Source organism: Syzygium oleosum, unplaced genomic scaffold (genome assembly GCF_021117445.2).
Source record: "Syzygium oleosum isolate NSW1041296 unplaced genomic scaffold, Sole_v2.1 Sole_v2.05, whole genome shotgun sequence".
In the NCBI taxonomy this organism is placed as follows: Eukaryota; Viridiplantae; Streptophyta; class Magnoliopsida; order Myrtales; family Myrtaceae; genus Syzygium; species Syzygium oleosum.
The window spans coordinates 5,933,861-5,949,904 of NW_026607489.1; the positions used below are offsets into that span (position 1 = coordinate 5,933,861).

The window sequence follows — 16,044 nt, forward strand, 5'->3', positions numbered from 1 at the left end:
AGGCCTAAAACTCAATTGGCAAAATTAAAAGATCTACGAGTGAATTTGCGAAAGTGCAATAGATTCGGCATTTTTTGGAAAATTTTGTCGTTAGAATAAAATGAACTTATTCAAAATGAGGATCGAGAGGCAGATAAAAGCAACTCTTTTGTTTTGGATGACACGAATCGCTTGCACTGATTTTGGCAACGAGGCCGCCAAACGGAAATTAAATTAGAGACAGATCCACTGGCCCTTAAATTTTCGGCTCAACAAGCAATATCCTTTATGGACTTTTAAATTCATTCGATGTGATCCTTGAACTACTTTTAAATGCTCGATATAGCCCCTAAACTTTCGATCTGCTCAACCCAGCTGCTCAACTTTTCTCGACAAAATCAAATCAGTCCTTCGGTACCATTCACGGGATTTCGTAATTACACTTCTGTTCTGTTCATTATAGTCCTTTCTCTATCTAATTTCTTTCTATCTTTGTTTTTTTGTAGGGTTTTTTTTTTTAATTATCGAAACGTGACAATGTGATACTAGCAAATAATCAAAAGAGCCACAAAAGGGCCCGTGATTGAGGCTATGAATCAGCATCATTTGCAAACCAGCCCGACGTTGCCCTTTCCTTTGACGGGGAGAGCACGTTTGCGCTTCCAAGACGCCCCCGCAATCACTCGTCCTACGCGGGGCACGGCGTAGTGGACGAGGGAATGTCCATAACGTGAAGGCAAGGTTGCTTGTAGACCACGACACGCACGGGATGAAGTAAGGCCCCCGGTGACGTTGCCCCTTAGAATCTAGCGAGCGACTGAATTTGTCTGGACTGTGTTGAGTAGTAAGACCGGGAGACTGTGTTCATTAGTGCTCGACACCGGGCCGCACATCGCGGAACGTGGGTCACGAGAGTTGCTGGGAAGATTTCGACCGATTTGTTGGCTTCGGCTCGAATTGGGGGTGGAGAGGGGGGGGGGGGGGGGGATGATCGAGAAAGTGTGTTCTCAAAGCCTTAGCCCGCAGCCCGACCCGAGACCCCTCACCGACTCGGCGAGCCCGATCTATGGAATCGTTCATTCTTCAGAGGCAGCAATTTGAGAACAAAAGTTACCAAGGATCGGAGCTCGGGGTGGGTCCGGATTCAGTCGGGTATGGAACGGGTCATCGATAGAGATTGTACCATTTTCGACCTAACCTACCTATTCGATGGGCCTACTAGCTCCCAATCCCAACTTCACAAACTTTTTCCCTACCCCCAATCAAACTTTCGTACGGTGCATCATAAGAAACGTTGTTATGGAGGCACACCCCAAGAAATACAGCCATGGAATTAGGCGCAATGCAAGTAGGATTTAGGACCACTCCCTCCATGCCTAATCAGACCAAATCTTTCTTTTAAGTCGACAAGACATTTTCTCGCAAGTTTAGAGTCATGGTGTCTCGTTTTTTTCCTCTATTCGTCGAAGGGTTGAAGTGTTCAAATGTCTAGGTGACATTTCTAGGCCTTTCCGTTCCATCCGGTGGCAATATTTGATCTGGTCCATTTATAGGATAAGCATTGAACCTCAATTGAGTTCAGAAAAAAACCTTAAATCTAGTCCATCGCAATCGGGTTCCTAGAGCCTTTCTCGCCCTAGTCTTGGATCGTCGCCTTCCTCCGGGAACGATCGTTTTCCAGAAGCCTGTGTTCGGAGTGGCCATCTTGGTTAGACACCCCCCAAAAAAACTGGAGGTCACACGACGAAGTCTATGCCGGTAAGAGCTATACACGAAAACCGCCGTTCCGCCGCCAAACGAGTTAGCGCTCCCGTGCCCTCTAAGTCATGCTCTCGATTTACCCTTTTCTCTTTTTCAAGAAAACAAAATGCCGATCAAACGGGAGGAAGAGAGAGTACATAATCTGTGATTAGATCATCTAAGGCGCTTAAAATAGTCATGTGTGTCATAAATAAAAATAGCCACCTAATAAAAATTGCAAGGTTAATATCACGAAAAACCCTCAATCTGATACACATGTACAAATTTACTCCAAACTAATTTTTTGACAATAAAAAATCCAAACTGGTACACATGTGATAAATTTACCCTCCGTCGTTTTCCATTAAATTTTACCGTCAAATTGCCGGATTAAATGACACATGGTAGTCGACGGGTATATCAATTTGGGTTCTAACCCAGTGTTTGTCACAGATGTATCGGTTTGTAATTTTTCGTGGTATTAATCTAATTTAACGGAAACAACGGAGGATAAATTTGTCACAAATGTACAAGGTTGAGGTTTTTTATGGTTAAAAAATTAATTTGTGATAAATTTATCATAAATACACCAGTTTAGAATTATCGGTGGTCTTTTGAGGTGAATTTATCGTAAACGTATCAATCACATAAGTTTCAATTTGAGATTTTACGTGCACTAACCCATAATTCTAATTCTAATGGAAAGTAATCCAATTCATGGCTGAACACGAAGAAAGGTCCAACACGCAATTGTAACCCGCAGATATGACACGATGCTAATCATTCAAAGCCGTAATTAAATAGCTTCCTCGAATTAAATTTGATTAAAATCTAATCAATTATAGAACTAATCATCAGGTTGACCCATTCCACAGCCTCTTTTTTACTTTTCGTTTTCTCGCGGGTCGCCAAACTTTTCCCGTCCTTTCTCGGGAAAACCGAAGCGGAACGAAAATTCCAAGAGGGAAAGAAAGAGAGAGAAGAGAGAGAGAGAGAGACACCAACCCAACTCGCTCGCGCCGCCCGCCCGCCCGCCCGCTTCGACCGACACGGCAACCGGAGGAGAACAAGCGAGCGCCGAGGGAAACCTTCACATGTCGAATTCCGACAAGGAACTGCCCGCGGACCACCTCCACCTCCTCCTCGTCGAAGAAGAAGAAGAAGGAGGAGAAGAAGGCAGATCTCTCGCCGCGTCCTCGGAATCCGGGGCCGGGGATCGGTGAGGCCTCGAGCTTCTCTCGCGCGCGCGCGCGCGCGAATCGAGCTGCTTCGCTCGACGCGTGCGGAGGGAGGGAGGGAGGGAGAGAGAGAGAGAGAGAGAGAGAGAGAGAGAGAGAGCTTGCTTTCGGTTGCGGGAATTGATGGAGGAGGTGGAGAGCTCGGGCTCGAGCACCCCGCCGCCGGCCGGGGATCGGAAGGCGAGGCGGGAATCGGTCCGGGTGAAGAGAGAGACGCTGCAGGCCGTGCTCCAGCAGTGCCAGCGAGCTCTCGAGCTGCTCAGCAACGGCGAGGTCGAGGAGGGCGGCGATGAGGGTGTCGGCGCCGGCGACGGCGACGGCGACGGCTCCGTCCCGGAAGTTGAGCCGGGTGGGGATGGCTCGGCGACTCCGCGCAGTGATTGTGGAGCCGATGAGGTAGTTGTGCCTACGTTTGTTGCTGGTTAATCGTTCTGAATCTGGACGTATTTTTTGGATGGGATGTTTGATTCCGGCTTGGGTCTTGCTTGATCAATACATATGGTCATGAAAAGGGATTGAAGTTTCCAGCTTTAGGATCTAAGGGATTTGTTATTTTTGGTTTGTGCATTCATATCATTTTTAGGTTGGTCTGATTGGGAAATTGTCCACTTCTTTTATTGCCTTGAAGAATTTGTTCCAGTTAAGGATGAGATTTCTGGGTTTGGTGGAGAAACCTGGCAATAACAGCTCGATCGTATGTATGTGTGTATACCTTTATAGTCGACATGCTCGTGAAAGTTTGTTTTCGGGAATGGTAATTTTCGGGACTTTATGGGGAATTGGTCTTTTTTCTAGGTATAAAGACCTGGAAAGCTGCACTTGTAAAGTTTTGTTTCTTTTCATTGAAAGGGAATTTTGTAGGATCCCGGCGATTTGTTTGTAAGTGTTTCGAGTTTGAGGTCTGAGCACTTTAGGAGAATGAACTTGCATCTTAGACGCTGACTTTAAATTTGGTGGATGGTCCTCCTGCATTTCCCAGTGCTACCTTTTTGTGGATTCTCAAATGCCTGTCGTACATATGAGATGCTTTCTAAGAATTTGTTATGGATGGCTCAATGGTTGGGTATCCCAGTATTAGTGTTAGCCCCAGGTTTGCTTTGTCACAAGCTTCATATTGGATTTTGGTCAAGTTTGAGATAGTTTCTTTATAAGGACAACGGAGATTAGCAGTTTCTTTCGGGTAGTTGATTCATTCTGAGTACAAAGGTTATGGCCTTAATCAGAGAGCCTTCAAATATATTTCAAATGAAGGGCTTTCGCTTGGAGAGTAGTCCTTTTTGGAATTTGGATTTTTGATGATATCAAAGTAAATAAAAAACTCGGACTATGTCGCCATAAATCTTACCAGAGTATTATTACTTCATGCTTCTTCTAGTAAGCAGTTGTGTCGTGGATCCTCACATTTCTCTATTCTCCGGATTTGATGGTCACTGTACGAGTGTATGTGTCAATTTTCATCTTACGAAACCGATTTTGAAGGTTTTGGATACATTTTCATGTGTTTAAGTTAACACGACATGCATGTAATATAATTAGAGGGCTGTAGTACATGTAGACTTAGGCATAAATTACTTCATTTTGGTACTTTTTCTGTGTCTCTCTTCTGTTAAGGCAAGGCAGGCATTGCTCTCAGGTCCCTTCCGTTTGGTCTCAGTTTTGTGTTACTTATTTACGTCTTTATCCCATGGATGTTGTCCTCCATGATGCAGTCCAAAGATGTAGTTATGTGGGCCTCACAAATTGAAATTTTGGCAAATCGTTTCGCTGTTGTTTGGTGGATCTTACTTCCTGATCATTCATTGTCTTGCGAGATGATAGTCAAAGTGAAGGGATGTCAAATAATAATAAGGATGTTGTTGCAGTTATTAACTTTCTCGAGCAATATATCACTAGGTGCTTTTTTTGTTTAACTGATTTGAATCTTGCATGCAGAAGAATATTGTTGTGTACAGGAGTGTGTATGTGTGCGAGCGCGCGCGCGCGCGTTCGTGTGCACACGTGCGTGATTTTAAGTGCTTTCTAGTTCTGAACTTAGCTAATGTGTCTTTTTCTGACTTTCCTGATCTAGCTGTGTGATCTTCTCAAATCTAGAGTTGAATGCCCAGACTTCCTCCAAAAGCTAGAGTGTGCTCAAGTGTCAATTCCGCGTAATGCTGCCGGTATATAAGGCCAACGACTTTTATGCTCTTTAGATTGCAAAGATCTTTTACTCTTCGTTTTTTCTCTTGGCGTCTGACAACCTCTACTTCATTCAATAATGAAAACTAGTATGTTAAACAACCTTTTTCTTTCACCAAAGAAAATCATACGTGCAGATTGATAGGATGTTTCCTTTGCAAACAGAGGAAGGTGGCGACTGGGATATGGTCAGTGAAGATGATCTATGGGAAGATGAAAACATGGATCCTAGCGAACAGGATTATGTTGTTGTGAAAGAAGAAGATATCGTAGATGGTATAGCATGCTTTATGGCTGCCTGCCTCCGGTCCCTAAAACAGACAAAGGTATGCTGTACTTCTTGCAATTGCTTGAGACCAAAACTTCTCAGGTTACCTGGTCATTGGTGCGGAACATATAGATTGGCCTCTTTTTTTTGTGACCCATGAGCCAAAATGTTTTTCTTTCAAGCTATTGCCTGCGATTGCTGTCTCAAATGAAACAGGACGAAGAGTTTCTGTTTTCTTTTTGGGTTTTTCCAGTGATTAGTTTAGCTGGTCGATGTCATCTTCAGTTATATTGAGTATGTAAGTGCTGGAATAGCACGCAATGTAATTCTATGCGATGGAAACAACTCTCGCTGGACTGAGCACAGCTTATATTTGGACTTGATATCTTTGGTCCACATCCATTTCCTTTTGATTACGCGGCTTCTTCTACTCAAAGGCTTCTAATAACAGATGAATATTCTGCTAAAGAATAAGCATTAATAGTGGATTTATTCTTGTTGAACTTATTTCCTTTCATGAGTTTCACTGCATGGTGTCTATGACTCTATTGCAAATATTGATGGTGAACCCATGATTGTGGTTTATTATAAGTTCTATCAGTCCTTGCGGCCTTTGTGTATTATCTACACTTACAAGAGCCTTTAGATTGGGATGTTTAAAAAAAACATGAAAAGCATTCTTGATTGAGTGACGTGAGAGCATGCATCTCAAAAATTCAACTCCTGAGAACTACTTCATTTTGTCTGGATCTTACTCTGTTCATGGATTTTGCACTCTTTGCTTGGGGAATTTCTCATATTCTTGGTCTTTTATTGAATAGACTTGCTTAGATCAAAATAATTATTCTCGTGAAGATTCAGTCATTACGTTTTCCTTCAAGATCTGCTTATGATTTCTACACTATCTACTAGATAATGCTCTTTTCATCTAGATGTGGCGAGTTACATTACCAGATTTTGAAGGAACAAGTAATAATGAGGCAATTCGTGTCATTTGTTGTGCATGGGCCAGGACAGTTATTGCTGTTACTTTCATAGGATGCTTGTCTTGTAGCATGAGATGCATTTGCTTCCCTCCTCTTCTTCTTGCACAATTTTACTTTTTTGGGCTTAGCAGCTGGTGCTTTTCTATTTGCAGGAGTTGACTCCTAACCAACTTCAGGAAGGTCAGCTTGATTGTCATTCCTCCTCTTTCGTTGATATAATTTGAACTCACTTTTAAAAATGTCTGTTGATTGCTGCTAACATAATATAAGATATTTTCATCAAGTTTGTTAAGGATGTAACTTCTATGTTCAGGTTAAGTTTTTCCTAGATTCTGCGGTTGCTAACTTTTGGAGTCCTGATAACCTTTGAATTTTCTTTCAGCTCTTTGCAAGACATTCTCATTAAAAAAGAAAAAGGGAAAGCTTCGGAAGGCATGGGATGGGAGCAGAGTTATTTATAATGTAGCATCGTGGGGAGCAACTGCAATTGGGTAGGTTCTCCAAGCTAAGGTTTTCACCAACCGGCATTCCTTATTCCATAGTCTTGAGTTAAAAGATCGCGTTCGTCATTACTAATCACTACCTGATGCGTGCTGTTACTTTTCTAAATATATACTCCGAACAGCTGCATCTTCTTCATTATTGATAACCACCAATTTCATTGAATGATATTCTGATATCTACTTCTTGTTCTCCGCAGGATATATCAAAATCCTGTCATTCTTCAGGCTGCCTCGAAAGCCTTCTGGGCATCCTGTCATGTGATCTCGAAGCTTCTCTGATGTGGATGCTCCTTCAGGGGAGGAGTTAAGGCGGTTGGGTTGTCGGTGCTTGTGCTGCGTAGGTGGCCTGGTGTTCTGAATGTTGTGCCATGCCGATGTCATTCTTTATTGTGTGCAGATCAGATCAATTGCATAACCTGATCTACTCTTTGTAAATATGGACTTTCTTATTGGAATTCATGTTGATTGGTGAGATTATGTTGGTTTGTTGTGCTTGCATCTAGAACGCATCTACGGCCGAACCATTCTAAGCAGGTCACAGTTAGATGCACACGTCAATGCAAATCGTGATCTGTTTATGGTGTTTCTTCATTGAAAAAGAAACCAAAGAAAGAGAGAGAGAATGAAAGAATGGCGGACATTTCTTTCTCCTGATAATACTGTTTTAACTTGGCAAAGCGTGAAATGTTTCCATAATGTAGAAATAGAAGGGGCGAGACACCTAAGTTTCCCTGAAACGACAACCAATGAAACTAAATGATCTCATGTTGCGGACGGCCTGAAGATGCTACGGCATTTGGTCAATTCGATCAAAAACGACAACCAATGAAACTAAATGATCTCATGTTGCGGACGGCCTGAAGATGCTACGGCATTTGGTCAATTCGATCAAACTTGCGAGCAATTGAACGTGAAAGAAAGAAAACGCGCGTGCACAAAGCACTCGGGTCGAAATGCCTTGTTAACTCTATACACGGTCATTGTCCAAAACTCAAAGCTCCGGAGCTGGTGCAACTCATGATTCGCACCCCCTTACATCCCACCGAAGAAGGGACTCATGGGAACTTGACAGCCGCTTTGTTTTCGAGCGCAACCGAATATAAATGCATCGTTTAACAGAGTCCGAAAGATAAGATAACAAGAAACATGACTCCTCAAACTAACCAAAGCTGCCATGGGGAAGGACTAATTGCAATGAAAATCGAGCAACAGAGAATGGACCAGCCGTTTACTCGCATTCCTCAAAGTATCAACAACTTCTACAAGAGAATCGACTCATCAGTCCTTTTTTTTTTATTGTCTGATAAAAAGTTCGACAATGTCGATTTTACATGTCGAACAAATAAGCCAAAGGTCTTCCAACAAAAAAATTCCAATTTATTTTCCCAAATTATCCCACGTTCTGATGAAGATTCAGTACCACAATCAAAATCAGCTTATTGAAGATTTACGAAGAGGCGCGCAGCAAGACATCCGACTTCTGCGAAGATCAAGCATATAACTCATCGACATTACACTCCCCGAGGAAAACTTTGATGCTTCTAGGCGATCCACAACTACCCTCAGCAATGAGTGCTCTGTCGTTGGCAGCCATGTGAGTGATGATCTTGTGGATCATTTCAATCTGCATCCACAAGGCCAGGAAAAGGATTAGCCAAAATTCAATAGCTCTGGATTACTAATTCGAGCTCAGGGATTAGGCAGATTACTTCTTCAGGAGCATGGCAACGTTCAGCTACTTCTTCGAGAGTCAGTGGCTCGACAGGCTCCTTACAGCTGAAAAATGCAATACCAAGGCAAAATTAACAAAACCTATCTGAATTTCAAAAAAATGAACTAGAACCCCATTTCTGAAGAGCCAATACTTTCCATCTTAGACGAGATCGTTCTAGTAAGATACCTGGCCTCGTTGAGTACAGCCAGAACCCGTTTCTGAAGAGCCAATACTTCTGCCGCTGCCTTTTTCCCAGCTTCGACACCTAAGAAATTCAGTTGCACACAGGGGCAAAGAAAGGAGACAGCCAGTTAGATGTGTTGATTTGATTTCTTGATTCAAAGAGAGGCCAGACATATTCTCAACAGCAATAAGCACTAAACATATAGCAATCATCTAATTTAAGTAAAAATAATAAGGTAAACTATTTACCAGGTTGATGATAGGCATTAATATTGACTAGTGAGGCATATATCCCAACTGCTCGCTCATACAATGCTATAAGAGCTCCCACTGATCTAGGGGTCACTTCTTGGACAGTGACTGTTATAGACTCGCGATCATTGGCGTACAGAGCAGACCTTGTTCCCTACAGAAGTTCACCACATCCAAAAGAGATCAATTGCAGAAAACAACTGAGTGATTAGAAGTAAATCAGTTACTGAACTCATGTCTCCTTTCCGAGAGAGGTGTGAGATCTTAAACTTCAGAAACAATAGACATAGGAACTTCGACTATTGCTAGAATCTTCTTAAAGTTAAATATTAGTAGCTCTTGCTGTAACCAAACCTGAAGCATTCCAAACAGATAGTCACCACAGGTAACACCTGGTTCAAGCTCCCAATCATGACCTGGTGGTCTATCACGAAGCACTTCAATGAATGTTACGAAGAAGTTGTGCACACCCTCTCTCAGCTGTTGTATGTAGCTATACGGAAATTAAACAATAACATGCATCAGGAATAATCACGTCACTAGCATGTAAAAGTAATAGCTCCATCACTTTATCAAAAAATAACTTACGCATGCTGATCTGTGCTCCCTTTATTCCCATAAACAGTAAGCCCTTGATTGACCTGTGAAATGAAGAATTTGAGATTTGCATTTTGGAAACTAGAGATGTAGATGCAACTCCCTATTTTCACCAAAAAAATACACACATACCCGATTGCCATCCAGGTCAAACTCTTTTCCAAGTGATTCCATTACTAGTTGCTGCAGATACCGACTGAATAACAGAAGGCTGTCTTTGTAAGGAAGAACTACCATGTCCTGACAGCAGCAATTTGAAAAGTGAAACACTTGTCAATGACCGCAAACCGAAAGCAGAAAAAACAACAATTCAGAAGACACTCCTATTAAAATGTAATACCTTAGATCCTACACCATCAGAAGCCCAATACCAACATAAAGCAAGCAATGCGGCTGGGTTGTTCTTGACCTGGAAAAGAAATGAGTTATTTTCGCTGACACGGGACTACAGAAGGCAAGAAACATCCTTTGATCAGTATCAGTAGAGAAGCCACTCAGACAACTATAAAAAGCTACTAATACTTCTCATGTCCTAACTTCTTCTTCTTTTTTATCTTTTTTGGATGATAGGGACTCCACTTTAGATATATGGCTTTTGGTCACTAAAAGTTACTATATGCTTCATTTGAGAAGTAAAGTAATCCAAGAATCCAAACATCTGTGACTTAAGGATCAGTGTTCAGTACTATTAAATTCTCAAAATGAGCCACAGTCACTTTCAAGTTGTAAGTTATGTCTTCCGCCAACTTCTTTTTGTGAAGTCAAAGCTAAAGCCAAAAACTCAAACCCACAGCTACAACTGAAAAGGCAAGCTGAAACCCACAGCCACCCCAAACAGGCCATGAGATTTATGTTTACAAAGATAAGTTAATTGCCAAAGGATTTACAATCTAGGAAGCACAAACGGTGTGGATATGCTAAGTCAATTTACAGTCCCTCCATGAATGTTTCTGTGGATCTTCTTCCGACAAAACATACAAGTTAGCAATATCCTAGACAAGGAAACAGAATTAACTCCCAGACTTACATTAGACTGTATCCTTAAAGAAAATTTTATTTGCTGGCAGATTTAATACTGCAAGCAGGAAAAGGAATTACAATCTAGGAAATGCAAACGGTGTGGATATGCTATCAGTCCCTAAATGAACATATCTATGGTTCTTCTTCAGACAACCTACAACTAATGGATATCCTGGACAGGGAAACAGAATCATCTCCCAGACTTGCATTGCAGATTTACAATGCATCCTAAACAAGGATTCGATATGCTGGTGAATCTAATACTACAAGCAGCCAACAAGAGAAGGCACAAATCAAAGTGCATGAAGCCAAAAGGCTGTACTTTGATTCACTGTAGAGTGCATCAGCAACTAGAGATGAACACGCCTTGAGGTTGATATTACAAAGCAACTAAGCGACAACAATTGCAATTGCCAATTTTAAGCTCAAATGGATCAAATGAATCCTCTGGATTCTATTGTACAGTGAATTATACTGTATGACATCCTCTAGCACATATGCTACAAAATCATCTTCACAGTGCATGATGACAGGATACAAGCGGCGATTCTGCTGCATATAAGTTCACAAGTTACTCTTGCATACATTGCAGTGCATACTATCAGAGACAACCGTTCGACTTGTTAGCTGACATCCTTGAACGCCTGAATAGCTATCTAACATCCTTGAACACCAGAATAGCTATCTAACATTTGGTTTGATAGTCAAGATCGATATCTCAACCATAATTAGTTTACTCTGGTGACCCAGCTTCCTATATCATAAAATGAGCACATGCAGAATCCTGAGCACTACACATTGAGAAGGATTTTACACCATAAGTTGCCCAATGATACTCAAACAAATTCCTCTACTGGACTTGGGTAACAATAGAACGTTCCGAAGAAACACCAGATAACATTAACTGACAGCAATCTTACCACTTTTGTCCTAGTTGCCTCATCCATCAAGGATGCACCAGCAAGCATTTCTCTGATATCGATCCCCTGAAGTTGGAGTCACTAATGAATATGCTCTTCATGTCAAATCAGAAAATGTAACCGCAATGAGATTAGAAGTTAGGCTTACGAACTTGAAGGGCTGCTGGAAGTAGACCAACTGCGGACATTTCAGATGTTCTGCCCCCCACCCAGTCAAACATTGGAAATCTGGCCAACCAGCCCTCAATCCGCGCAGTATTGTCCAACAATGAGTTCTCTTGTGTTATGGCAACACCCTGCATTCATGATGGGAAAAAAAAGTGATCAATGCAATATCTACAAAATTGAAGGCCCCAAAATTTCACCTAAGCAAACAACTGAAAAGATTAATTTTGACATAATTTCATGCAAGTGCACCATCAGAGTGACATATAAATGAAGACATGCAGTTATCCAAGATTACGTCATACATCACAAGTTCCATGCAAGACTAACAAACTGACCAAGACTCATTCGCAATAATATCTTAAAATAGCCACTAAACTGAATACTCCTAATTATAAAATAAATGCATCAAAATAGAGTTCAACCCGAGACATCTAGAAGCTTGTTCTCAAGAAAATGCTCAACCAGAAAAGAAATCATCAAGGTGTTGGATTTCGTTGATGTGCAACAATGATAGAAAGGACCTGGACCTACCATATGAAAACCACACGAGCACATGAACCAGGATCCAACTATTTTCTTCGCAACAAAAAGGATAAGTCTAACATTCAATAGCTTTTAGCCCTTGAGCATCATGCCAATATTAGTTAGCAACTCAGAGCACAGAAACTCAATGAACTGTCAATGAAACTTCTATAAGCAGAAATAAAAAACCTGGGACCAAAACCTGTTTTGCAAAGTTCAATCCTGCTTCACGAAAGGCCTTCTGTACTTCCAATAAGCCATTTCTGGTTTCAGGAGTACCACCACTCTGTAGGATGGGAAATGACAACAAATTACCACATATTCTTCAAATCTGCAAAAAGGAGAGATCACAAAGCAGAATATCATGCAGGCACCTTTGATATCACAATTACTAGGGTAGAAGCCAGCTCAGGACCAAGCTGCGAAATTTGATGGTCAATTCCAGCTGGATCTGTGTTGTCAATGAATCTAAGCTGCCAAAAGTAAAATTGAGATATCATTCACACAGTCAAAAGTCAAAAACTCGCTAACACAGGGTGTTCACCCAATGTGCCAAGACTTATTACTGCACATTCCTCCATAGCTTGTGACTTTACTTAAATCTGATGGGCAAAAATCTAAAATCCACTAACACTTTTCAAATACATCCCGCAGAATCAAAAGACGAGGAAAAAAAAAACCCTAAGTACAGTATCATCAACAAAAGTAGATCTTTTTTCATTGTGCATTAGTGAATCAAGCAGCATCTACACTTGCTGCAGATAATGAAGGAGAAATGTGAGCATGAAGAATACAGGGAGAGCAGTAGGATCATTCTCATATCTACACTGATAAACTTACAACAAAAGGCATGAAATGGAATGACGTCACGACTAATCCAAGCAGGAAGAATAACATTAAGGAGAACTGCTCACTCGAGAAAAGAGTTGTCAAGACTCGATATTTATTAACTAGTTGAAAAAGCAATAAAGGACAAAAGACAAACATGCGACCGCCGACTTATCTACAATGTCTGAAGATACCTTTAATGGAGGATTATCGGGAGCCAATGCTTCTGCAACGAACTGGGGCCCGAGAGCTGAACCTCCAATTCCAACTGAAAGTACTTGAGTAAAGCGATCCACAGGAGAAGTAGGAGGGGGCTTAATCTGCAAATTAAGCGTCAAACATAACCAAGTCAATCAATCCATCGGTGTCCAATGCAATCAGCTAAGCAACTATACGAAAATCGACGAACAAAAACTGAATTTCATGCCGACATTTATCGGAAAACCTGAAGAAAATAATGAAAACTATCGCATCTCGGAGGAGAAAAATTCCATACACAGTCATTCCGAGTGACTAATTCGTAAATGAGCTCTCCATCTCTTTGATCAGAAACCACTTCAATTTATCCCCGGCTCGAGCTTTCTTGAGCGACTCAGACAATGCTGACATTTGTCGGAAAACCGACACAGGCAACTATGACGGCAAACCGATGAAAAATGCAGGGAACTGCAATCTCTCTTCCCACACGGAGAGCAACAACAACCGGAAGTTCAGAACTGACCTTACCGCTGACCACGTCGGCAGCGAAATTGCAAACGGCGTCGAGCGTGTTCTCAATCTGCGCCTTCAGGGACCTGGTCGGCGCGAGCTCCGACTTCCTCAACCAGTAGTGCCCGACCATGCGGCCTTCGTCCGGATTCGCGATCGCGCCCTTCTCCAGCTCCTCCATCGCCTTGAACGCGGCCTGGAACCGGGGCTCCATCTCCGCCGCGAACTCGTCCGTGAACCCGATCCTGCTCACGTCCACGAACAGCCCTAGCTCCTTGTGCTGGTACAGCCAGTCCACGTACCGCCTCCACAGCGAGCGGGAGTCCTTCTCCTTCCTCGCCGCGCCGTCGGCCTTCCCCAAGTCCACCGAGATCTCCCTCGCCACCGAGCGAGGCGGAGGCAACGCCGCCGCCGCCAGCGACAGGGACGGCGCCCGGTCGACGGGCTTGGCGCCGCCGCCGCCGCCGCCGCTCGGGAACGAGACCGCGTCCCTCCGGCCGGAGGCCGACGGCTTCGCGGCCGCCGGCGCCTTCGGCTTGAGGGACGGGGAAGACGAGCAGATGCCGGAGACGGAGGACGCCATCGGAGGAGGGGCTCGAGGCGGAAGCCGATGAGGGGTCCAAATGAGGAAGCGAGCGACGAAACCGAGAGCAGACTGAAGGCAAAATAACAAATGAATTTTGATTTTCTTTTTTTTCTCTTTATATTTTTTCGCGGTATTTTGTCCGACCCGACGGAGGGTCCGGTGGGCGGAGCGCTATGAATCACACGTTTGATTGGTTGGTAGTTATGCGGTTGCACATTTCGTTGACCGATTTGCCCCCGCGGGGACGGGGGGCTGAATTACGGATCCGCCCCGCATCCGGTTGGTCGGGAAGCGTGAGGCGTCGCGTCAGCTTCGCGGAGATTGCGACACCTGTCGAGACAGTGCAAGCCTGGCCGTACAGATTTCATGCGCTTTCTCCTTCTCGCTTTCAGACATGTGAAGAGAGAAAATAGACAACAAAAAAAATAGGAGATTAAGGGCGCATTTGTTTCGGAAAAGGTATTTTTCGAAAATTCGTTTTTCGAAATTTCACCCATTTAGTTTACCGAAAATGATAAGTCAACAGAAAATACTTTTCAGTCAAGAAAAATATTCATGTATAAAATTAAGAAAGTGAATTCCCTAATTTAAAAAAGGTGAAAACACTTTCCGGAATTACTTCCCTTGACTTTTTAAATATTTTATTCTTTTTCTTTTTCTTTTTTATTTTAAAAAAATAAAAATATTAAAAGATCAGATTTTTTTTTCGCCTGAGATAAAATCATGGAATTGAAATCATTTTTTAAATGAGATCCAAACACCAGAAAACGTTTTCGATCACATATCACCAAATAAAGGAAAACTAACTATTTTCCTGGAAAATGATTTTCCAGAAAACATTTTCCAAAAACGTTACGTTTTCAGTGAAACAAACGCACCCTAATCATCCATTTGGTTTGAAGAAAATTCATCCCTGAAAAATTGTTTTCCGACTTTTGGGTTTTTTGACGTAGAAAAACGTCTTTCAGAATTGAAAACAATAAATTTAGATCGAGGAAAAACGACTTCTTCTTCTAAAGAAAAGGAAATTGCTTTCCCTAACGTATCAAACAAATGAAAAATAATAATTTTACTTGGAAATGGTTTTCATGAAAAAATATTTTTCTTTATCGTAAAATTTTCAGTAAAACAAATACATCCTACTCCTAGTATTACCTCTTCCAATAGATATTTTTAACAAGCGCCAATTTTTTGATCCTCCACGAATGGCCTCGTCACATGCTGTAGTGCATCAACCTTCTCGTGTTAGCACCAATACAACTGGATGCCTTCTTTAATTGGACCGCCCGGAAATCGGACCGGATCAAAATCGGGAACCCGTCCTTCTAGTCTAGTTCCCGATTTCTGGGTGGAACAGAACCGGACCAAGAACCGACCACCTCTAGTTATAAACGGTAGCATTAATATTCTTTCAAATATCATGGATGTTAAATGCAACTTGAAATTTCCGATTCCAAATGCTAACAAATAAACTAAAAATTCATCATCATAAAAAGCACCCTTTAAAGTTTGAATTTTCTAATGTCAAAGCTAATGTGACCCGCATAGTTCCTAATCGACCTTGAACAAATATATAATCTATACATCCAAACAAAGTGTTGAATTTCATCATAGATATACTTAGTATATCCCGCGGCATGCCTCCATGATTTCA

The 16,044-nt window shown here is 42.1% G+C and overlaps 2 protein-coding genes across 5 annotated transcripts; one reads left to right on the plus strand and one right to left on the minus strand.

The window, feature by feature from the left end:
- Positions 1–3,028: 3,028 nt before the first annotated feature.
- Positions 3,029–7,364, plus strand: LOC115676475 (uncharacterized). 4 transcript variants are annotated; one of them, XM_056311931.1, is made up of 6 exons: positions 3,029–3,356; positions 5,026–5,116; positions 5,301–5,461; positions 6,542–6,581; positions 6,772–6,880; positions 7,090–7,364. In XM_056311931.1, the coding sequence occupies exons 1-6, from the start codon at positions 3,081–3,083 to the stop codon at positions 7,169–7,171; spliced, it is 759 nt and encodes a 252-aa protein (XP_056167906.1). In that variant the 5' UTR covers positions 3,029–3,080; the 3' UTR covers positions 7,172–7,364. The 4 variants fall into 4 exon arrangements, with proteins under 4 accessions (XP_056167906.1, XP_030455276.1, XP_056167907.1 ...); XM_030599416.2 differs by having other exon boundaries at positions 6,542–6,569; XM_056311932.1 differs by having other exon boundaries at positions 3,029–3,353.
- Positions 7,365–8,248: 884 nt separating this feature from the next.
- On the minus strand, positions 8,249–14,459 carry LOC115676401 (glucose-6-phosphate isomerase 1, chloroplastic). The gene is made up of 14 exons (XM_056311929.1): positions 13,818–14,459; positions 13,291–13,416; positions 12,643–12,741; positions 12,471–12,554; positions 11,731–11,874; positions 11,579–11,644; positions 9,979–10,047; positions 9,771–9,878; positions 9,630–9,682; positions 9,396–9,534; positions 9,039–9,195; positions 8,793–8,871; positions 8,602–8,668; positions 8,249–8,516 (listed from the first exon to the last, which is right to left on the minus strand). The coding sequence occupies exons 1-14, from the start codon at positions 14,385–14,387 to the stop codon at positions 8,382–8,384; spliced, it is 1,896 nt and encodes a 631-aa protein (XP_056167904.1). The 5' UTR covers positions 14,388–14,459; the 3' UTR covers positions 8,249–8,381.
- Positions 14,460–16,044: the final 1,585 nt, after the last annotated feature.